The 24,992-nt window shown below is 45.0% G+C and overlaps 1 protein-coding gene across 2 annotated transcripts; it reads left to right on the top strand.

The window, feature by feature from the left end:
- The first annotated feature begins 5,763 nt into the window (after positions 1 to 5,763).
- On the top strand, positions 5,764 to 22,049 carry pdzd4 (PDZ domain containing 4). Of its 2 annotated transcripts, none has more exons than XM_048241348.1 (9): positions 5,764 to 6,421; positions 6,636 to 8,399; positions 12,945 to 12,983; positions 14,090 to 14,376; positions 14,797 to 14,887; positions 15,298 to 15,396; positions 15,754 to 15,816; positions 16,668 to 16,769; positions 18,875 to 22,049. In XM_048241348.1, exons 2-9 carry the CDS (start codon positions 8,340 to 8,342, stop codon positions 20,951 to 20,953), a joined length of 2,820 nt encoding a protein of 939 aa, XP_048097305.1. In that variant the 5' UTR covers positions 5,764 to 6,421; positions 6,636 to 8,339; the 3' UTR covers positions 20,954 to 22,049. The 2 variants fall into 2 exon arrangements, with proteins under 2 accessions (XP_048097305.1, XP_048097306.1); XM_048241349.1 differs by having other exon boundaries at positions 5,764 to 8,399; positions 18,875 to 20,961; positions 21,385 to 22,049.
- The last annotated feature ends 2,943 nt before the right edge of the window (positions 22,050 to 24,992 follow it).

The following is a 24,992-nucleotide window of genomic DNA, read 5'->3' as shown; positions in this document are numbered from 1 at the left end:
ACGTAAAACAGCTTGACAAAATCAGTTACACATAATGTACATAATGTTGACATAGTTTTTTATTATTATTATTATTATTATTAATAAATATAACCTATCTATAATCCATTGCATTTTCTAATTCGGAAATAAGCATAACGCCTCTCTCAGTGCGTAGTGCTTGAATGGTAGGCCAATAAGCAGGCTGCAGTACCATCAGCTGCTGGCATGGTGTCGCTCTTGCCTGCATAACCAAAGTCCTTCAGGGCTAAATTATTGCCTGCCTCTAATTCATCACTACCCCCAGCAGCAGGAGCCTATTTATAACAGGGGGTTTGAGCTGGGCCTCGGCTCAGGCTCCTTTTCAGAAGCAGCCCCTGTACTCGCTTCCCTCCCCCAGCTCTCCCCTGTGCTGCTGACCCACATGGAACAGACATGGGACTTGATGAATTAGGCCTTGAAATATGGCCTTCTCTCTCTCTCTCTCTCTCTCTCTCTCTCTCTCTCTGCCACCCTCTCTCTCTCTCTCTCTCTCTCTCTCTCACTCTGCAACACGCCACTATGCGATTGTGTCGAGGGTCTCTCAGTCATCTGCACTGGCACATGTATCGACAGTTTTTTGTAAAGTATGGGTTTGAAAGTCAGCACATAATATGCATAAAGTAATTAACAAATGAGATATGCGTGGAGGTAAGTGGAGACTGGTGTAGAGGCATCTACAGGCCTGAACGGCAGAGCTGAGTAGGGCCTGATGGAGTGAAACACCAGGCTTCGGGGGGATGGCCCGCAGAGACTGAACAATCTCTACCTTATTGCTCCACTTAAAATTGCTGGAGGGGAAGTAGTGTGCTGCCTTATTTACTGTCCCAGTGGGTCAATATTATTGGGCCGAGGTAGGTAGAACACAGGGGTCTAACACAGAGAAAATAAAACCTGTTTCATAATCCTGCTGCACAGAGCTGCACACAAATTCCCAACATCGTATATCAAACGGAAGAAAATGAGCTGTATGCAGCTTATGTGTACAAAGCGACAGCAAAGAATAAATTGCTTCTATGCAAGAGCCACATATGAGGCAACATGCTGTCTAGTCATTTTGGAAAAGATGGCAGGAGCATTTGGGGACAGTTTAACGCACTGTGCTGATAATCGCCACACGTATTGAAACACACCAGGTGAGAGGATGTTTTCGGTGGATTAAGCCTTTTGCAAGTACTGTCACCTGGAGGGTGAGGCTCTACAATACAGTTCCACATTCACATCACTGCTACTACCAACCCTTCCCCCATCCCCTTTTGCTTCCTTTATTCTTCTCTCTCTTCTCTTTGCCATAGAAACTCAGGCGATTCCGTCTGCCCCCCATGCTGCTTGGCTCTTTCGTCCCCCATCCCCCAAGTGATGTAGAACTGGTCCCTGGTACAAATGTTTGACCGCACTCCTCTGGGTCTGTCAATTGCATTGCTTGAGCGAAAAAACAAAACATGTCTACTAAGCAAGAGAATTGTACTGTCAATGAACGATTGATTATAACAAGCCTCATTAGTTCCAATAGTTCTGAGAAACAGGGAGAGTATATGTGTGCAGATTTAAATCTACATACCCTATATACAGTATGGCATGCCTCTTCATTTGATTTTAATTGCTTTATAATACTACATCTGAATACTACTTTAAGAGTACCATCTTTTGTAATGGCTGATTGCCTAACAGACTGAGAGCGAAGCAGAAGACATGGCTATGCCACTGTAAAAATCTGACATCATTTCAATATTTTTCCACTATTTTCTCAAATTCATATTCCCCAAATGCTTCCGTTCCACACCAATAATTTTTTCTCCTCTTAAACGTCCCCAGATACCATCGCTTCTCTGCCTCCTCCGTATCCGTAACGTCTCTCCCATTCATTAGGCCGTGGGAGACAGGGCCTATGGATCATCCAGGACATCAGAGGAAATCTATTATCTCTCTGCCTAATCAGCTCTGTCTGTATCCTCCAATCACTGTCCAGAGCTGTGTTCCCAGTGCTGGTCCGCGCGGGGTTTTCCTACTGTACATCTCTCCGCCATTCCCCTCTGCTTGACCTCCCTCGCTCTCTTTCTCTGTCTCCGTCTCTCTCTGTCATTACTTTCTCTTCTGTAGGTGCCATTAACGCTGTTATTAACGTGGAGGTGTAATTAGGGGTCTTTAGCAGGTCAAATTATTGCCCTCGCTGGTCCTCATTATTTAGTGTCTTGCTTTTGAAAAGATGCACAGAGTAAAGCTAAATAGGTATGAGATGATGGATATGAAATGTACAGTATGTGTGAAACTATGTACTATGGTTACGTGGTATGCTCATATAAGCATACTGTATGTCGTATGTTTGTATATGCAATGTATGTATTCAGTATATATTCTTTATGTATCAGTGTAGTGGTCAAGAGATAGGCGCCAGGCATCAACAGTACAATTTCACAATTAGATCGGTCATGTGAAAAGACAATTTATGAGACTATTGATTCAGATATAATATAATATGTATTTTTGTAGAGATTTGCTATTGCAATTCATTTGAAACAAAATGTTAAATGGAAGGTGCATTCAATCACAGTGGGCATGCAATCTGCAGTATTCTTTTTAAATATTTAAATATTTAAATAGATTTCATTCACTGCTTTAGACATGCAATTGTGAACACATACACACTGATGCGAGTGCCCATGTGCATGCACATACTCATTACAGAATTGCTGACAGCATAATACATAGGACATAGAATAATTAATTTTCCTGTGCAAATGTGTCTTCTGTTTGGTAAGCCAATTGCTCAAATGTTGTTGTCTCAATTAGAGCAGCTGTAGCAAACATGGCACCCACGGAAGTGGTATCCATCTTTGCTTTGCCTCATATCAAGAACATTAAGCTGATACAGAATCTTCATGTGATTCAGTGTCCGGTATTCCACCATCTCTACATCCAATTTCCACTTTGTTCCAATTTGTAAATCTTATCAGCCCACATAAAGCATTTCCCTCTACAGACTGCAGATGTACAGCCAAATATATCTCCCTGCTCACCGTACCCCCATGAACCCCTGTGCTCAAACCAGGGAGGGGAGAGCGCTCCTTCTCATCTCCCAGTGACAGCCGACGCTGCCCCTCTCATCACGTCCCCTTCCCTGCCCTCCCTCGCCTGCCTCTCCTCCTGTCTGTTCCCCGTGCCCTGTCTGAGCAGGAACATTACAGATACCTCTATAATTGCTTGTCAAATCCTTCGCTATCTGAAATCCCGTGGCATGTCGTTCAGGATGGGCTGGGATGGTGTGAGTATGTGTGTGTGTGTGTGTGTGTTTGTTTACGTGTGTGTGGTGAGGGGCTGTATTAGGAGTGTGTTGTTTACTCGTGACCTTCACGTAAAAAGATCCCTCTCCTGTCCCATTCTGGATGTTTCGTTCAGACCCTCCACAGCGTAATGGAACAGGATATCACATGCACCGAAAAACACATTGGGCTCTTGATGTGAGATAAGCAGAGAGAGGGAAATGTCGGGAGGGAAATCGCACTGGGCTGAAATGAAATGTCGCCTACTCTCGCTGTGTGTGTGTGTGTGTGTGTGTGTGTGTGTGTGTGTGTGTGGGTGGGTGGGTGGCAGGAGAGGGGCCTCTGCTGCTCACAGTCAAGTATTGTATGAGGGCCTTTGGCCATTAACAGGAATCGCTGTTAAAGGAATATGTGCAGATGTAATGCAAATAAATGATGACCCTTCAGCCCTGCACCATGAAACTGAGTCGATAGTAGGTGCCTTGCAACCAAGCCTTGCAGATAAAACAGCGTTTGAATTGAAAATGTTACTGTCTCTGTGTAAACATGAGTGTGCACAGACATGCACTTGTACACAGACACGTACACATAGACACACACACACACATACAAACACACAGAAGCACAAACAGAAACAACATGAAATAATGAGATTTGAAAACAGATGTTGATTTCCCTGATGGACTTCCAATGTTTATTATTTACAACACAACAGTACCATAGAGTCGACTCAGTAAATTAGTTATGAGCACATTGTTAAAATTCAGTCTGTCTCCCACTATTCAAATGCATTCCATACGCTCTAATGCATACTAATGTCACACTGAAATATCTTAATGACAGAGCTCTCTATTCAGGTGGACAAAGCAATGGAAACCAGACATGGCGTAATGGAAATAATGTGTTATCTTTGAAATGACCTGGCATAGGCAACAGTGTATCGTATATTACCTTGTGTCTATTATTTTCTCAGCAAACACCAGACGGAAACTCACAGAGATAATTCACAAATATCAATTAATTTCTCTGCCAGTCTTTTCACTGTTTTCTAATCATTGTTTTTTGTGTCATTATACAACTCCAACACGTCCTCTCTCTCTCTCTCTCTCTCTCTCTCTCTCAAACCCTTGTGCTTTTACTCTCTCTCTCTCTGCCATTTCCCCTCAATTCTCTCTGTTACCTCAACATTAAAGAAACTAGTGTCATCCACACGTGGCGATGTTAAGGCAGTAGACAGTGTTCCACAGATAAGGTCAGCAAGGAGAGTTTAGCAGATGGCAGATGTACTCTCTCTACAGTACAGTGGGGAAAGAGGGAGGCCACATCTGTGTAGACGATCACTGGGTCAGTGAGCTGACTCCAACTGCCGTAACATTCTGTCACAGATTTTGCGTTATGAATGGATGGCAGCTCAAAAGCATAGTACACTTCTATATCCGTGTGTCTAGTTGAAAAAAAGGATAATATCCTAACGAACCCAATATAATGTCCCAATGTAATTATATTAATCCTAATATAATGGGATTAAATTGAGAATATATTTTGCTGTCTGTGTGTGTGTGTGTGTCTCTCTCTCTCTCTGTGTGTGTGTATGTGTGTGTGTGTATTTATGATGCTGAGGGAGTGATGCATGACAGAGAGGTGACTCAGGGCAACTGCTCTCTGTGATTAACAGCACTCACCGGCCTGTGATTGGTGAGCAAAACAGAAAGAGAGGAAGAAGAAAAAGGCTCTCCCACAAGCCCCACACAACGCTCTTCACAACGCTCTTCACACCGCACCTCACACCACGCCACCGAATAATAACGCAGAGCAAATCCCTCTGTGTCTGCAGCATGACCTGGGACAGGAGAGGGAAGATTAGAGCCAAAAATATATTCCAGTGCAGACCTGGTGCTTTAGATGGAAGTAATAAGGTAGCAAATAGTACAGGAAGGGGTCAACAGATGATCTGAGGGTATTGTGCGCTCGGTGGTGTGTTGTGATAATCCGTGTCGTCAACAAACCAATCTGTTGCTGCAGTGCTCATAAATACCCTGATAAGAAAACAAAGCTTGAAATCCAGCCCTCTTCTTTTTTTTGTCTTGGAGGGGGACGTTTGGGGGTACGGTATATAGTGTGGTAGCGGGGTGGTAAGGGAGCGACACCACAGTGAGCGTAGCTGAAGATTATCAGTCGCATGCAGGGAGGGAAGCATCCAATGTAATTTACTGTCCTGCCGTGTCAGTCTGTAGACGGGTAATGTCCTATTCATAAAGATATGGGCGGCCAATAACTCAGACCGGGATTACAGGATTATCTGACATTAGCTCGCGTGACCTTTCCCTTATTGCCAGTAAGCACGCCATATATTCTCTCCTTCAACCACCTTCTAGTGTGGCATCATAGCAGTGGATTCAAGTTTATGATCTAATGTTAGATCCGCAAAAAGCTCATTAGTGGCTGAAGATCCTTGTGCTTAATTGCATGTTAGAAAACCCCTAAGCACAGCAGCTAAGCAAAGGTTTATACTATGTGTTTCTCATTGCAAATAATGAGCATAACAAAAGCACATAGTGTGTTATTTGGTGACAATAGAAAGGATGCTAAGCTGTTGCTCAGGTAACAGGAAAAGGCAGAGAGAAAGATGGGGGAGAGAGAGAGAGAGCGACAGAAAAAGAGAGGTACATGGAATGGGGGGAGGGAGAAAAGGAGAGCAGCAAATAAGAAGATGGCAAAAAAAAACCTGGTGGGAGGGAGCAGGCGAGGGGAGGTGCCACCGCTGGCCCGCTGAAGGAGAGAGGGAGAGAATGAGCTGTAGCTGGTGGGTATTGGCTTCTGCTGTGGCTGAGAGCGACAGAGCGAGGGAGAAGGAGAGAGAGAGAGAGGGATTTGCCGCCGAGCCAGAATGGTGTCAGCCACGCCGTTTGGAATGCCATGCTTCTCGCGACCGGTCCCAGCCTTTGTGTGCGACCACGCAGTGAGAGAACCTGTGCTCAGCTTAGCCTGAAGATGCATACTGAGACGTGATCATCTGGTTTACGGCATGAATGAAAGCATTTGGTTTGATTTTTCTTTTATTGTAGTGTAATAATTCAGTCATCAAAGGAGCTTAACTAAACTGGATTATTCCAAAGCCTTGGAGAAGAAGCAAAAGGAAAAAGGTACTGCATCAATTGCGTCTTTTTTCTCTCTTCTTTATTGAAAACCCCATCACCTTGCATGACTGCAGGAGTTTTTTTGTGGGGGGGGGCCCATTTTCCCCTTCTGGACAAGAACTAGCTCATCTATTTAGTTGCCGAGCCCAAGCTCCTCACTCTCGGTGTTGCTCATTTTATCTGTGATTGGCTTTTTGCTCATCTTCGTGTTTCTCCACAGTTTTCCGGAAGAACTCAAGCAATCTCGGCGGCCTGTCTCCAAGATAAATTAGTCTGAGTGAGGGCAAGGTAAGAAATCCGAACATATCCCTGAGGTTCCAGGGAGAGGCAGAGAGAGAGAGAGAGAGGTAGGGAGAGAGAGAGAGAGGGAGAGAGAGAAAATCAAGAGAGATAAAAGGGGATAGAAGACTGTCAGGTAGAGAGCGAGGATGGATGGGTGACACTGGTTCAGACGAGTCGTGACAGGCGCAGTCACTCACCCCTCAGAAACTTATAGGATCGCAGCATGCACATCTGACACAGGCAGCTAAAAGAGGAGTGGGTGCTGTGCTAGCTGTCTGTGGGTGACAAATGAGAGACAGTCACCCATCTGCAGGGATCAGGGAAGGCACAATGCAAATGGAGCTCAGGTGAACTCAGGTGTCAAGACACCCATTAGACTCTGACTGCTATCTAGATGACTTCCCACTATGCCATGGTGCTTTCAATTCATTCACTTGGGGGAGTGTGCGTTGAAATATAAATATTAAAGCCAGGATGCAAATGTAGATTTATAAATAAACTTTTTACTGAGAAAAGAATGTAATGTTGAAAATTATGCCTTATGCATTTTGGTGGCATACAAGTTAATTTGTCGATTGATTGAAAACTTTAAATTAAAATACACTCAACAGGTCTGCCACCATCACAAACTGGGTGGCAACATTACATTTGAGAGTGTTTAGACTAACTGCGTCCTCATATACTAGTGCTGCGAATGAATGCAATACGGAAGCCTATTAACAAATTGTGAGTAAATAAATTCAGCTTATTAACATTCATCTAAAAATAGCACAATTACATTGAGAGAAAGGAAAAGAAGAGGCACCTAAGAGATCCCCTTGAGAACTAGTCAGTGGATTGGGTTGTAGATATTTGCATGAAACCAGGCATTCCACGATTTAATTGCATTCTTATGTGTTTAATAAAGTGCTTTCAGAGGGACACTGTTGTGAATGAGCTCATAAAAATAAGCACATAACAAACGTGGTTGTCAGGGAGAACAATAACTACATATGCTTAGGCATCTAACTGTGCAAAACTACACAAAAGCACATTTTTCTTCTAAAATGTTCTCAAAATCATTTGTTTATATTTGAGAAAAGTTACTGTAACTTCAATCTATTTGTACATTTTGAAGAACATTGAAACAGAAAAGTACAGAAATACATTTGGGCAGTGGACAGTTAACAGAATATTCAGAAACATTCTGAAAGGGGGGGAAAATCCTGTTTCATTCCTCACACACATATTCCTCATCTTTTTTTTTTTTTAAATATCTGCTGATTGACTGATTCGGATCGATACTACATCTCAGTGGAAACTCTGACTCTATGATGCCTTGTCCAACTCCCAGCACCTACACCTTGGACCACTAACCGAGCACCCTGAAGGAGAAAGGCTATATATTTTTAATACCTCTCTCTCTGCAAGCAGCCCTGTGCTGAATGAATGCATAACACAGGCGCCAAGAGAAGATCAAAGGCATTCTCCCAGTCAGGGTCACACCTCAGATCTGACTGAAAGGCTGCTGTATAATTGGGCAGTGGAGTAATTGGACTCGGCCCAGCAGTGGAACATCTGTCCACTGGAGGAAAACAGGAGAGGACAGCGAGCGGCGACAAGAGGTCTGGAAAGTGCCGGAAGCCATCGCTGACTGTTCGAGATGGGGTGCAACATGTGTGTGGTGGACCGGCCGGAGGAACAGTACCGCATCATGTTCCAGGTGAGCTCACGGCCAGACTTCAACAACACATTCACACTGTGTCCTTTGACCTATCCTGTGACATCACTCAATTCAGATGTCTTCTCCCCTATTTCATGTTGTCTGACACAGTACAGGTGCTGAATGTAGGAGTAGTATAAATTGTGGGGAATCGTGATGGCATGGGTTGAAGGCTCAAAAAGCACACCTTCCTTTTCTGGCTCTAGGCGGGAAAATGGTTACATTCATTATACATGTATATGCATTATACATCTTAACAATTCATACGCAGGTTATATGGATGGACAGGGTATAAATACACACACACACACACACAGGAAATGAGACTTGTCACTGACTGTAAAACTCACAGTGAGATCCATATTCATGAATGGGACACTGCTGGGACAGACTCCGTAAGGTATCCCACAGGCTGGGCATCTGGTCCAGAGAGACTGCCATCAGGTTACATGATTGATATTGACTCTTCAGTGGAACTGCTCAAGCACTAAGACTGAAAAAGGAACAAGGGAATCATCATTATGGATTCTCTGGAGTCTGATGGACTCTAATATGTCTTGAGAGGTCTGTTTTTTGTGTCCTTGGCTGGTAAAACATGTATTACACCATGTACATGTGGAAAGAAGCTACTTTATGGTTATTGTATTTAGCAGACACTTTTGTCCAAAGCAACATACAGAATCCTTACTTTACTGTTAAAACCAAATTGAGGTTTTCGAGGCTGACGTATTGAACGTGTTGTGGTCATGTTGTGCTGTTGAGATTGCATTAAGGTCTGTTACATTAACCTTTGCTCTTGTCTGACAGCTGCTAAATGTCACCGTCTCAGTATCTGTGTATAATGTATAATTTGCCTGCAAAGGGTTTGTCACCATGCAAAGGGGTTTTTATGCAAAGGGCAAGAGACTCTCCTCTGATGTATGTCATACAAATGTGGCTTCTTCCATCTTCACTTTTTATAAGTGACAGCCAAAATGCAGTGAAGCAGAGTGTGAAGAACACCCTGGCTGACAGTCTCTTGTTCTTATTACATATACAGCACTCTTTCAAATATTCTTTTAAAAGTCGACAAGTTTTCACCCAGGTCGAGCGCCCCTGTTCATGATGACTGGTCCAGAGCGCTTTCCACAAAGCCATTTGAGGTCTCCCAGGACCCGTATGTCACGGCAGAATGGTTACAGCTCCTTCTAAAAATAAAGTGGTTGGGGGGTGGGGTGAGGGGGGGTCTTCCACTTGATCCTCCCAATTTCAGTTTTCATACCCTAGATTACTCTAACCCCCCTTTTGCTGCCCCAGGCAATTCACAGATGACTCTCCTTTAGCCAGCCCTTCAGCTCCTCAACACGTCATAACACACAGCCTCTTCAGCTGTGACAGAGTAGACATCAAAACCACACATGATCGCGTTAATGATATCATTAGATTGCTGTGGAAATTGGGGAGGAGGGGGGTTATAAATGCCAACAAGGAAACGCCAGCTTCCCACTTCAAATTCATGCCATCACTTCGCCAGCTCACACAGTATGTTGCGCAGGCTGTCTCCCAATTTCCTGATGCGTGTATGTCGTTTTAGCTCCTGTTCGGTGTGCTTTCTGGTTGGCTGGATAATAATAGCAACCTCCGAGTCCCAGACAAGCTCAACTGACTTGCTCTACTGAGGTGATTATTGATGTGGAGATGGCACTGCACCTCCATGTCACTTTCACTCCTGCCTAACTCCAGGCTAACGAAGCTAGATACTGGATAGCAGGGAGACTGCAGTCATTTAGTATTCACGCCGCATGATGAGGGGGGAAAACACACAGCCGGTGATAATGCTAGTCAAGAACTGACTTTGAAATGATAGATAAATATTTATGGTGGGGAGATATGGTGCAGAACTGCGCTTTTAAAAGAGAGAGAGAGCTCCTCTATGCACTCTTTCACTCTCCTAATCCTCCTCTCGACCCAGCCTCCACGTCTGGTGGTCTTCTCTTTCTCTCGCTCGCTCTCTGCACGGCCTGTCAAATTTGTCTCTATGGGATGCCGTTGCCATGGCAACTGGGGTCATTAAGCAAGACTTATATGCTTTCTCACAGTAAAGCACAGAGACACACTGACACAGAAAAAAATGAATACACAGTGACACAGACACACACCAGACACACACACACACATATTATGAAAATCAACACGATGAAACAACGGATGAATTGATAGCCCACTTTGATGTCAATGTGAAAGGGCCTTTCCGTAAGAGCAAAACTTGCGATAGTAAATACACACATCCTTTAACACCCAGCAACACAATCCCCATCCTTTAATCCAACGGTTGACCCACAGTAGTCACCTAACGTTTCACGAGCAAACACTGAAGCCCAGCTCACGCCCCCTGCCTAGTCCCTCCTGGAAGTTCATGTCATGTCAGTGCACCTGAGAGACATTACTGCTGAAGTGGACCGCAGGATCAATGGGGGTGAGGGTTCACTCGGCTCCCTGCAGAGAGTCATGAGGCAGGAGAGGGAGTTAAGGGCCAGAGCACCGGGGGAAATGGAGAGCTGATGAGCTGTAGATTGGATCAGACACTAGAGAGAGGGAGAGAGAGAGAGAAGGGGGTGGGGTGGAGGAGGAAGGTGCAGACAGTAAAGGGGGAAAGAGATGGAATGGGACAGAGGTGAGGAAAGGGTAAAGGTAAAAGAGAGGAATGGGGAGAGAGGTGTCTCAAAGAGGTCTGGTAGCAGAATGAGTAAATGTACTTCAGCCAGACAGAGATATAAACACACACAAATGAGAATCCTAATTTCCTTAACCCAGACACTATTATGAGGCTTGTATTAAACATTATTCTGGGATCCATTTTCTGAATTGATGAATGCACACAAAAGAGGGGTTTCTAAGAAAAAGCCATGGGGTAAAAAAGGGGGAATTATGCAGCAGGCTACAAATTGCCTGACTGCTGGATATGTGCTCTTGTCTCTTAAGCCTCAACAGGCCTGAAAGCAATCAACTGATATGGTGATTACAATAACCAGAGGGCTTGGGATTTTTGCATCGCCATGGCACAACCACTCAATGTTTTTTTTTAAGGCTCTGAATTAAACTGTGAAATGGGAGGGCATTGGGCACTGGCTGCACAGACCGACGCAGATGCAGCAGGGGATGCCAGCGGCCGACCGGCCGGGCACAGATCTGTGTTAATTAAAGGCACGATTGGAGGAAAGAGGCCAAATATCAAGGTCAAGGTTAATAAGGGCCCTCCGACAGACATATACATAATTGCTGTCTCCTGGCATCATGTTGATAACAGAGACAACCACAGCAGCTACCTCCTTCTCCTCCTCCTTTGCCTTTTACTGTCAAATCATTACAAAGTAATTGTTATTCAGTTAACATAATGCACAGGAACATACTTGGGCAATGAGGGCCTGTGCAAATATAATTGAATCCATATTTATGTGGAGCCTTCCTTCATGAGTAATTCACTGTTTTGGGTCCTCACCTCCGCAGGTAATGTGTCGGATTAAATTAGGGCCGGATCTTTGCGGACGTCCTTGGGGGAAGCTGGTAATGTCTCTGGACAGGGATGGGGAGGGGAGAGGAGGCGCGCTCCCATCCACACTGCCATGCTTGATCACAGTGCTGGCAGTGATCTCTGACATTTACTCACGGCCCAGTCGATCCTGCCCAGAATAATAAGCAATAAAGGGATTAATATCAACAACAATAAGTATTTATCCTCTCTCCCTCCCTCCCTCTCAGTGTGTGGGAAGGTGTAGGGGGGGAGTTGTCAGGGTGAGATGGCAAAGGAGAAGATGGGAGAGGAGATCAAAAGGTCATTCATTTCTGGGGTCCAGGATGAATAGCATAAGGGAGATGAGAAGGCTGGGGAGGTCACGTTTGAGCGTCAACAGAATTAACCCGCCATTGATTTTCGGATCTCATGCCTGACTGTATAAATCTCCCTCTGTTTCATCGGCCCCACAGGACCTGGGGATGGCACTGGGGCGATGGGACGGCGTCTCCTGCACTGTTGAGGAATGCATAGCCGAGCAGACAGCAGCACACACACAGAGAATCCCAGAGCAGCAGAGCATTTAGCACTTTAGGAAATGCAGAGTGGAAATGCAGAGTGATGAAAAAGCAGAGCTTTGAAAAAGGGTCTGGAAAGTGAGGGGGGGGGACAGGGGTTTAAGTGTTGTGTTGGCAGGCGCTGTGTCTATATTCCCATATAATGTGTATATTCAATGCCTGTGCTTGTCCCTTTTAAACTGAACATGAACATAAACATAAAAAAATGCAATTTCATTCCCATTTACTGTAACCAATTATTGCAGAGAACCTCTGTATGTCTCCATACTGACATGTTTTGATGCAATTTTGATGAGATGATGAGGCACTACCTAGCTCAGTTTATTGCATATTAATTGTACTCCACTGAGATGTATAAATGAATAATGCATTGTCCTCATACAGCAACATAATTGCCACAGTAATTGCTGCCCATCCCCCTTCAAAACCGACGTATGATTGTCAAATGCTCTCTCTCTCTCTCTCTCTCCTTCACAGAAAGGGAACATACTACGTCCTATTGATGGTGAAATTAAGGTCTGTCTATTACACTTTAAAAATGTTTAATTCAAGATTCGAGATTCAAGATGACTTTAATACACCACATTATACTTGCATAAAAGAGTCAAATCTTCTGTTTCAGCTCCTCAACTCATCAATAAATAGTGCAGCAATAAATAGTAATACTATTTGTTAAGTGCCAAGTGAGAGTAAAAATGAGAAAAAGTGTGTGTGTGTGTGTGTATGTGTATGTGTGCATGAGTGTGTGTGTGTGTGTGTGTGTGTGTGTGTGTGTGTGTGTGTGTGTGTGAGAGAGACAGACAGGCACAAGCCCTCATTGTCCACTATTTCATAATTCCAACAGCACATTCATACATAATTTTTTACTATAGATGGTGGAATTAAGCTCGGTCTATTACTCTTCAAATTTTACTTACATTTTTCACATGCATACATAATGTTCAGCTATTTCTTTGATCTCAGAAGGGTCAAAGATGAGCTTTGAACATTGTTCTGTTTGTGTTGTGCACAGATTTTCTCTGACCGCAAAGTGCTTTTGGATGTGCGCCAGTTTCCTCATTAATTATAGCCAACTTCTCTGATTGAATGTCAAAGCCTGTCCAACGCTGTTAAATAATGTGCCTTTGATATAGAGGGCCTTTCTTCCTCCCATCTCCACATCTGATAATTTTACCTCTACCTCTGTCTGACTCAATATTCATGTAATTCATTTCATTACAGTATCTCACTGTCATATCTGTTTCTCAATCTGTTTCTTTAAATAATTTGAAACCATATAAATGTTAAACTAAATGTATATCAATAAAGCATGTAGCTTGCACTGTAAATGATGAACATCTTGTCTTCTCATGTCTTTCCAATGAATTATTTGGTAACACCTTACTTAAACCCAGTATTCTTAAAGCTTTATACACATTTATAAATGTGTAAGAAGCATTTATTATACATTATAATGACTGAAATAAGTTTAGAAATACGAAGATATGACATATTATGGCATACTATAACATTGTTAAGCATTATTAAAATATGTTTATAATGGTTTATGGAGTCTGAATTGAAGTAAAGTGTTGTCAATGATTTTTGTCCTTCTTGTCCTCTCTCTTTCTGTCTGACTGAAGCTCAAGGAGAAGAGAGGCTCTCACCTGGGTCACAACCAGGATGGACACCCCCATGATCCTTTGCTGCTTCAGGTGGTGCGTAAAGGGCACCGACGGAGGACGGGCATGGCAGGGGGCACGGCTCGCGTGTTGGCTATCGCCGACTGCATGGACAACAGCACCCAGACGGACATCAGCTTCCAGAGAATTCTGGGAAACGGCCCCTGCGTGGCAACCAATGGGACGCCACCGCCCCCTCCATCCCCGCCTCTGCCACCACAGATGGAGCCATACTTGCTAAATGACCTGTGAGTAGCCCTCCTGGAATATCAAATAGAAAAAGTTGTGATGACACTGCACTGGTAGTATCTAGTCAGTCATCTGCAGTGCTATGATAGATACTGCTAAATACAGGGGGTTCAAGGAACAGGTGCATATTAAAATCAATGTGGGCCCCCTGTTAAAAAATGCAAATCTGTGTGAATTTCATGCAAATATCATGAAATCTGTTTGCTGGCCATCTGTACTTCACTTTCATTTTGAATGTTGCTGACCACCTCATTTCAGTGTTTCTGTGCTATCCTGTACTGATGACACATCATTCTACACTGTGCAAAAAAGAGAGTTGTTAAATGTTTCATGTTGAGCGTGTTTTGTCTCTTGTGTAGTACATGATATTATGGTTCAGCAGGCTGACTGTACCGTCTCTCCCTTTCCCTCCATCCCAGCTGCTCTTTGGAGCATGTGTACAGCGACCCCCATGACTACTTTGATGTCACTCATCATGAAGTAGACAGACAAGATGAGCTGGAGTATGAGGTCTGAGTCCCATTGTTTATTCTTCACTTCTTACAGCCCCTAAAACTACATTTGGATATTATTTTGGATATCTGTATTATTTGGTTATATCTGGATATATTGTTTATTTGTTCATGTGTCATACATTATGTTGCTTTCCCCCACATGTTTATATGTATTGCTACAAACACTTGGGGGATCTCAAGTAATCTTCTGACCATCACTTAGGATCATTCTCAGATAATAGCTGATTTGGGGCTGAACTCCCCACTGTTGTGGAGGATGCAGTGGATCACTGCAAAGGCTCCTGCTTGACACTGTCTGAGTTGTCATTTATCAAAGCCACATACATTATACATGAGGACCAACCTCAGGGCAAAGCAGAGGTTATAGATCACTGACTTCTCTGCTTGACTGTTCCTCTGTCTCAGGAGGTGGAGTTGTATAAGTCCAGTCAGCAGGACAAGCTGGGCCTGACCGTGTGTTACCGCACAGACAACGAGGACGACCAAGGCATTTATGTGGGAGAGGTAAAACACTATAGCTGTCCTCAGCAACCGCATTTTTATCTTCATCAGTGCAGTTAAAGAAAGTCTTGTATGGGAATATTACATGAAATATCACAATATTTACTGTATAAACCACCAGTTTTTTTTTGAAGAACCTTTAATTTGAGCTTTCTACAGGAGGTAAAATGAAGAACCTTTAAAGAAGAATCTAATGGTGAACAATCTAGAAATGTTCTAGAAAAGATTGGACTGATGTTGTGAGATTCTTACAGGAATTTCACCACCATTTAGTTAGCTTCTCAGGTTTTCACAAATTGTAAGTAGCACAGAAATCTTTGGGATTGTTAGACAAAAAATATGTTCCTATGATCTGTGCAGGTAAATCCCAACAGCATCGCAGCAAAGGACGGGAGGATCAGACAGGGCGACAGAATCTTACAGGTACGCACGCTCATCATGAGCACAACCAAAGTCCTTTTAGGCAAGTCCCTCCACTCGGCGGCCATTTGACAACGCTTTTTGGGCACTCGTCGGGCATCCATTTCGGCAGAAATGCGCGTGCGCAAGGCTTCACGACACCAATCTTGCTCCAGCGGCGAGATCAAAACACATGATTGGCTCAATGTATTCACATGTCGACGTTTTGCCGAGAAAGGGGTGGGATATGTGTAGACAATGGCCATATTGGCGTGACAAACTAGCCCCATGCATTTCTATGGAGTTCTATGGAGTGCTGTGTCTCCACATTAGAAAGTCTCTGGCACAATGCACACTACTGAGACAGCCTACCCTGATGCTCCACTACAGAGATTCCACCACTCCAGCACTGCCTACTCACATTAAAATGTCAACCAGCCACTGCACACAAAGACATTAAGAAGCACACCACATCCTGCTGAGATGTCTGAGACCCCCAGAAACATGTGTTTAAAAATAGACAATCCAGACAGCACCGGTTTTTACCCGGCGACAACAACCAAAAAAATGAGACTTATTGGGAATATAATTGACTGCGCTTTCCGCGTAACCATGGTTACTGGCCGCGCTCCAGGTGCTGGTGGCTCTTTCTCCCGGCATAGCGAAAGAGCATGAAAACACACCTTTAGCACCACTGTCTGGGGAACATATTACAGTTTGGAACAGAGTGCCACATTCATTAACACCACCACTGCCACCCATATCTCTTGGTCACGCTGAGGGTCGACTGCTTTATTTCTCCACCCGTGGCACTCAGGTCCTGATTCAGTTGTGTGTGTTCTCTCTCTCTCTCGCTCTCTCTCTCTCTCTCTCAGATAAATGGGATGGATGTTCAGAACAGGGAGGAGGCAGTGGCCATCCTGACCCGAGAGGACAGCACCAATATTTCTCTGCTCCTAGCTCGACCCGAACGAGAGGTAAATATCACAAGCCCCTGTCATAATCACTGTATATCACACAGAGACATCCGTGTGGTCACACACACACACACACACACACACACACACACACACACACACACACACACACACACACACACACACACACACACACACACACACACACACACACACACACACACACACACACACACACACACACACACACACACACACAAACAAAACACACAGTCAATAGGCCAAGATGCCTTGTACACACATAGGCAGATATAAACCCTATGAACATAAATACCAATAAACCCAGCCAGTCATGCTGAAGGCATATTGCACTCACAAATTAACACACACACACACACACACACACACACACACACACACACACAAATAAATACAAATCTAATTCAATCTGTCTTCTTTTCCTTCTGACTAGCCCTCCCAAAACGAATGGCTTGTTTTGCTGAGCTTTGTGAAACGTGGCGTGCAGATCAGTCACAATGGCAATCATGTGCCGACTGCAGCCGAGGGGCTGACAGAGGCTTTCAGTGCCACTTCCATTAGCAAGTATTCCACGAGGAGAGAGACATGACGACGAGCTGGTTCACAGCTCTGGATGAGAACACCATTAATTCACGCTGAGAAAGACATGGAGATGGAGAGTGGGGTGGGGGTCGGTAGGATGATGGAGAGAGGACGGTTGAGAGGATGAAAGTGCGAGGAAGGGATGAGAAGAAAAAAAGAGGATGGCAAATTGCTCTCAGGCAGTAGTCAAGGGCCCCCTCCAGGACACTGCTCTGTGTTCAAACAGAACAGATTCTCCTGCACAAAAATAGAAAGCACTGGTGAGGCTATTGTATGGAGATGCGGTTAGGCACCAAGAATGATCAGTCCTCAGGCTACAGTTACAGATGGCTACGATTTAAAACTGCACCAGTTTTGTGATAAGAGTGACATTTAGATCAAACATCCACTTACAGGTGCACACTGCACACATTCAGTTCAGTGAAGAAGCGAAATTGACATATTGACTATGAGTCCTTTCCTAAACAATAACAACACCAAGGAATACAAACAATCCTCTGATGCAGAGCATCTGAAGAGTTGCACAGCACGTTCACACAGTAAACATGCATAATTATCAGACCAAACAAATGAATAAATCTCAAAGCGAGCAAGCTTTCGATCGACTTTGAATGACTCATGCAGAAAATGCTGCAGTTCACTTCGGAGGCACAGTCTATGGTAATTCTGATTCGATACTAATTTAAATATGGTTATGCGCTGCACAAAACAAACAGCTCTCCACCCTTTCAGCCGTCCACTCTTGACTCACCTTACTTGAAACAAAAGAGGGAAAAGATTAATGGATGAGAGGTTGAGAGAGGAGAGACCAGGGTGAGTGGCAGAGCTTGAGGAAAAAATTGGGAGGGTGAGGAAGAGAGAGACAGAAAGAGGGAGAGGGGGAAGAGAGAGGGAGAGAGATAAGGGGGAGAGGAGGTAGAGATTAAGGGCTTTCTAAATCATCGGGGGACATGAAGAGAGTGGGGGGGGGGGCTTTGTGAGTCAAGCACACACAAAGACTACAATCAATGCCGCGCTCCATGAATCCCATCCAAATTAAACTGGGATTGATCACAGTCCTAATAACCCCAGACGGGATGAGTCCATTGATGCCCTTCAAACTAGAATTATGCATCTCATTAAATCAAATGGTGCCTAAAACCATATTGATCTCTAGGCTTAGGCTCACGATCTCAGCGTCTGGAGAGAGGACCAGGAGAGGTTAATATTCACAGGTCTAATAGTGGAGGTTTGAATGTCAATAGATCCCATTCATTAAAAGATTTATGAGGCAGAGAGTACACGCCTGTGCGGTTTCACACATGAGGGAGGAAAAACTGGAAACTGTTCTTTTTTGGCACAATCACATCGCCACCTAGTGTTTAAATGCTGCCTAGCTGAAACATTGAAACATTTTTCTCATGTTTCCTCATATAAACATGTTTGTTTATATTTTTTATGTCGTCAATGGTGTCGCCAATGTCAGCCCATACCTCCCCTGTAACACTGGAAAGTATTTCTTTAGAGCAAATATGAATGAAAAATATTCCCATTGTTTTTCCTAGTCTGATAACCCTGAAGAGCTGGAGCTGGAACTGCCGGTGGGGATGGAGGTGGACAGCCTGACCACATCTCCCCTGTCGGGCATCTACCGGCTGCGGCAGATGGGGGTGAGCACAGCCTCTGCTGCCACCACGCCACTCCACGGGGCTGCCGACGCCGAGAGACGGTCGCCTGTTGCACACCTGGCGGGGCTCTGCACCAGCCAGGAGCTGGATAGTGGCGTGGGCCGCACCGACGAGAGCACCCGCTGTGAGGAGTCGTCCGAGCACGACCTGCTGGCCGACGATCAGACCACCAGCGCCTGCAACACCAACGCCACCAACACCCCCGCCAGCCTGCGCAAGTTCCGGCCTGCTGGCCTGGGCCTAGGTCCGGTCCACAGCCGCGGGGAGATGCCGTCCCCCCTGCACCTCCGGGAGCTCCAGTTCAGTGGCGATGCCCTGCCAGGGTTTGAGGGGTGTGGCGGGGTGGGCGTAGTGGGCAGCGGGGGTTACATGACGAGCCCGGTGATGATGATGATGCCAGGGCTGACCGAGGAAGAGTGTGAGAGGTACCAGCAGCTATTGCAGATCAAGTGCCAGTACGACAGAAAGAAAAAGAACGCAAACGCTCAGAGGAGAGAAAAGAGCGAGGGACGGAGAGAAGATGGTGGAGAGAAGAGAGGAGAGGAAGGCCGGGGAGAGGGGGATGTCACAGGGGTCTCTACGGTGGACGTGAACTGCAACGAGAACTTGAGCCTGTCGGAGCACGAGATGGCCCTGCTGGAGGAGGAGCTGCGTCACCTGGAGTTCAAGTGCCGGAACATTCTGCGGGCGCAGAAGATGCAGCAGCTGCGCGAGCGCTGCCTGAAGGCGTGGATGATGGAGGAGGAGGCGGCATCGGGATGCGGCTCGCCCGCCCAGACGCCGCCACTGCTGGGGCCCTCCGAGGCGCAGCTCTCCGACATCAACGAGCTGCCCGAGAGAGAGCGCTCGGACAAGGAGAGCACCAGCGCCTACAACACGGGCGGGGAGAGCTGCCGCAGCACGCCGCTGGTCAGCGAGCACCTCTCGCCGCCCTTCTCCGAGCCCCCCCTCAGCCCACTGAGCATGCACCGACACAGGGACCGCGGCCGGGCCAGCAACCTCAACTGCTCCTACTCCCCCACCAGCTACAGGAAGTGGCAGGCCTCCACCATCGGCGGCAGCGGCAGCTCCAACCCGAAGTACCGGTCCTTCTGCTGGGAGTCGCCATCCAGGCGGGTGCCCGCCGACGGGGGTACCCCATCTCGGAGGGCCCCGAAGGTGCCCGACAGGATGGGCGGGCACAGTGCCGAGTCCAGTCCGTATTTTGCCCGTCGTCACCACAGCAGCAGCAGCAGCAGCAGCAAGCCCCTAGAGCGCTACCAGAGCTGCATGCAGCTGGGTGGCACTCCCGAGGGCGGCGCTGCGCTGGAGAGGACGGTGGAGGGGGAGAGCGAGGCCGCGGTGGGCAGCAGCGGCCCGGAGAGTGGTGCCACCTCTGGCCAAGCTCCGGTCCCGGGCTCCAACATGCCCCCCTGCCCGGCCAAGCTGAGCCTGAACCTGCCGCTGTCCCCGGCCTCCTCTCCGCGCATGGAGTGGAAGGTGAAGATCCGCAGCGACGGCACGCGCTATGTGGCCAAGCGGCCTGTGCGCGACCGCCTGCTAAAGGCGCGCGCCATGCAAATACGCGAGGAGCGCAGCGGCATGACCACGGACGACGACGCCGTGAGCGAGATGAAGATGGGCCGCTACTGGAGCAAGGAGGAGCGCAAGCAGCAGCTGCTGCGCGCCCGCGAGTACCGACGCCGCCGCGAGTTCATGATGCAGAGCCGCCTGGACTACCTGCGCGAGCGTGACTGCAGCAGCCAGGAAAGGGATCCAGTGATGGCGGGTCAGCAGGACTCCCCAGCACGATCCAGTTCCTACATCTTGGAGCTTAGCCAGCGGAAGAGCTCGAAAAAGCGTAACCGACGGATCCTGGATAATTGGATCACCATCCAGGAACTGCTAACCCATGGGAGCCGCTCGTCCGACGGGAAGAAAGTGTATAACTCACTGCTCTCGGTCACCACCGTCTGAGACATAAGGTTAGCTAAGGAAAGGAGCAGTGATAGCTTGTGCGAACTGAAGATGACGACATAATTTCAGACACGCAGTGAACACAAAGTACACTCCAATGTCGTTTATTAAAAACACTGCTGTACAATACACCGACCTTCTTCTGAAATATCTCATTTTTCCTACAGTGTTCAAAGTCATTCAAGCCTAACTGATATTATCGCTTTTTGTTCTGCTAGTTGAGAATCCACTAACCAGAACCTGTAGCCTATAGCAGGGCTATTGTGTGCTGTAGGCTAGTTGTTTTGCTTAATGCAATCAGGAAGCATGAGCTATTTTTAGTCTCCTTTTTATCAACCGTCTTTGCAAAAGATGTACTCTTCCTCTTGAATGTCTAAGACTTGAACGAACAATAACGGATGTACAATTCTTTCATGTGGATAAATTAATAGGTGGACGTGTTCTGCTGATCAAGGACAAGACAAGACAAAAACGCACCTGATAACTGAATTTACCAGTTCCGTCACCACCAAGAAAGACAAGGATGTGTCGAAGAAAGAAGTGTCAAGAAGTAGATGAGACCTTAATGAAGCACAATAACTCTCAACACTCAGATATTAACCAGCCTAGGAAGCGACAGACAGCACAACTACTTCAGATGATAAAAGAAGCGTCTGAGAGACTAACGAGCTTCAACATGGTGCTACAGGTTCCATCGAGGACGAACTGAAAAACGAGAATCCTTTCACTTGCATGGTTTAAGTAACAGGTTATTGTACAGAGAAACTACACAGAAATCCTCTATGAAATTATCTATCAAATGTCAAATATCATAGAAGCATCAGTTCCATTAGATATACACAGTATGTGGCTGACGTTTTTAACTATTGTTATAGCGTTGTGATTGGCTTTCCTATATCTGTTATTAAATTGTATTTTAAAAGTGCCATTTATGATGTAGATCAATTCTGTGTACTCCTTGAATGAGCTGTCCTTCCTCTGGTGTTGTTAAAGGTTCTTCCCAAGGACACATTTTAGAAGAAGTCATTTTGTATGTTTAATGTAAAACTGCTGATTGTTGTCTACTGCCCATAGAATAAAATCCAATGGACACCAACCTATGGTTACTGACGCTATGATAAACTTCTTTCTTCCTTGTTTCAAATGTATCAGGTATCAACTACATGGTGTCTACTTTCTCAACATACTTATACTCACAGAAGATTGCACAACAATCATTTTGGACACATAAATGGAGTGGGCCTAGTTGAAAATGTCATATGCAAAGTAAATCCATGTCTAATATGCATTCTAACTATATGTAACTATGTAAAAGCTATACAAGTTACTATAAAATAATCCCATTTTGTTTCTGATGAAGTACCCACATGTGTACAAATTAGCACTTGTGCTGCACTCTCATGTCCTTGCTGTTCCAAAACTTAAAGCAGCCGAAAAGCTGTAAACATGTGAACATGCCTGCAGTAACTAAATGGATTAATTCATCATACTGTAACTTATTCTTCTCACAGTAAACTTTCATATTCATACTCAATAATGGAAGTTTGGATTTGAATAAAAAAAAAAACCATACAGCAATCCAACAGCAAGAACATATTTTATAAGAGCAATAAATAATCACATATAATTTCTCTGAATAATTTGCATTGAAACCTCATACATATATACATATTAAATTCAATACATATTTGTTGTCTCAAAATAATAACTCATCTGTAGATGCACACAAATACTGGTACAAGTTTACAATTACAGGTCATTCTCTCAAGCCCCAGGTCTCTGGTAAATATGAACAGACTGACATTGGCCCATCATCCCTGGCAAGTTTACAGAGAGACATATTAAGGTACAGTTCATTCCCGAGTACATGTCGAGTATTTATACTGTATGTTGAGAGATTATTCTGTACATTTAGCTTTTATACAGCGCTCATTCATCGCAGTGCAGGTTCCACATGCAACAGGAGACTGGGATAACAAGGGGCAAACACACTGGCATTTCCCATCGAAGACAACGACAGCCAATGCACACAGCTCAAAGCGTCTGGACGGGAGCTCCTTTCCTTAAAGCTTCATGAACATATAGAAACATCATGTTGTAGTCTGCCACTCCAAAACGCGGCAAATTATCCACGACTGTTTAACACAAGTCCTGGAGGCAGGATTAGAGCGTTGGGGTCGAACACCAAGGTTAGAGAGGTGTGGTGTGGATAAGGGACTGGGGGCACCTACCCGCCAGGGTTTCTAGGAATGACTCAGCAAATTCTCTGCACCTTGTCTCTCCCCGTGTCAGTGAATATATACAACACTGTTACTGTTCAAAGACCATGTTCAGTATTCAGAGGTTCAAATGAGTTAGTGAATCCCTGAATGGCAGAGAGCACGTTTGTGAGCAGAGAACGACGGGAGGAGCTGTGGGAACTACTGTACATCTGAAACATGAACGGCCATAGGCCTCACCGCCAACCAACCCCCAGACAACTACAACTACTAAAGCAGCGTGTCTCATGTCATGTCGAGCGTGTCGGGTAAAGGCTCCAAGAGCAGAATGTTTTACAGTATGTGTGTGTGTGTGTGTGCATGTGGTTGTGTATGTGTGTGAGAGAGAGAGACAGATAAAGTGATGTTGTGTACATTAGTGTGTGTGAAAAAGAGCAAAAGTGAATTCCTGAAAATAAGCAGGTGTGTGCAGTATGTATAAGACGGCCAGTGAAAGAAAGTGAATGTATGTGTGTGTGTGTGTGTGTGTGTTTGTTTTGTGTGTGTGTGTGTGTGTGTGTGTGTGTGTGTGTGCGCGCACACACCAGCATGCATTAGGCCTAATATGTGTGCAGAGACCCAGAGCTGTAGACCTATTTCACCCCAACTCCCTGATAGATATGGGGTTGTTATTAGTTGCAGATGTTTAAAAAAAAGATAATTTGACACACAGTTGAAAAGGTGTGTCGCTTAAGGAAGCAGGTAGTCATTTTGATGTCAGAAAACAAATGGTTTTACAGCACACAATCACATTACATCAGTGATCCCTTATGATTAGCACTTCTGCTGCCAGCATACAACAAAGCACAGATTATAATACTAAAATAAGTCAAATCAAAAATTCTTTAAAAACTAGAGAACATTACTGTATTTTGCTGGAACAATAACAGCCCATATTAGTGATAGCTATTACACCGATAATATCAATATTAATGTCTGCAATGGTTGCCTTTACAGTTGCAATCAAAAAAAAAAAAAAAAAAAACATTTTGCTCCCACACAATGCATTTCACTCTCATTTACAATCAATGCATGAGAGAAGTGTCCATATTATATTTATATATCTATAACAATGTTACTTTCCATTCACATTAAAAAAGATAGGATTTTTTACAATAACATATTAACCATGATCAGACGTTGACACTTTATTTTTTTATAGGAATGAAATTATCCATGACAACTTCTCTAGTAATCTCTCCCAATGACGTACAAAGTGGTACAATGTTGCCCCTTAATTGATGTTTCTATCTCAACATATAGGCACTAAGGCTATGTACAATGACAAACAGCAAAATGGCATTAATCTGTGAGTTTACATCTTAGTTAAAGGGCATACACGGAATACGGTACACACAGGGCCAGATGTACTAACGCGTTTGCGCCCACTTCAGGCGTATTTGTTTCGCAACGTGCATGTAAAATCATTGCGAAGTATGTACAAACAGCCTGCAAAGATGTAAAAGCGCAAACTGCCTGTCCAGGGAGCTGAACATGGCTAATTGCGTTTTTCGTGTCATGCATATGCATTCATGGGAGGATCCAGGGGAAAGTGGGAGTTTAGCGTAAAAAGATGGGAGGGGAAGCGTAAAGAACGCTTAATTATGTATTCCGTGGTATGTACAAAGACTACTCCTGAAAGCGCACGTCTATTCTGCGCCTAAATACTTCCGCCTTGTAAAAGCAGGTGTTAATCCAAATTGCAGTTCAATGCGTCAATAACAGACCCTTTCAAAGACAACAGAATCGCTATTTAGAGCACCAGTTTTGTAAGTATTTGT

Source organism: Alosa alosa, chromosome 4, assembly GCF_017589495.1.
Source record: "Alosa alosa isolate M-15738 ecotype Scorff River chromosome 4, AALO_Geno_1.1, whole genome shotgun sequence".
Taxonomy (NCBI): domain Eukaryota; kingdom Metazoa; phylum Chordata; class Actinopteri; order Clupeiformes; family Clupeidae; genus Alosa; species Alosa alosa.
The sequence above is the reverse complement of the archived record's forward strand: the minus strand, read 5'-3'. Positions and strand labels throughout refer to the sequence as shown.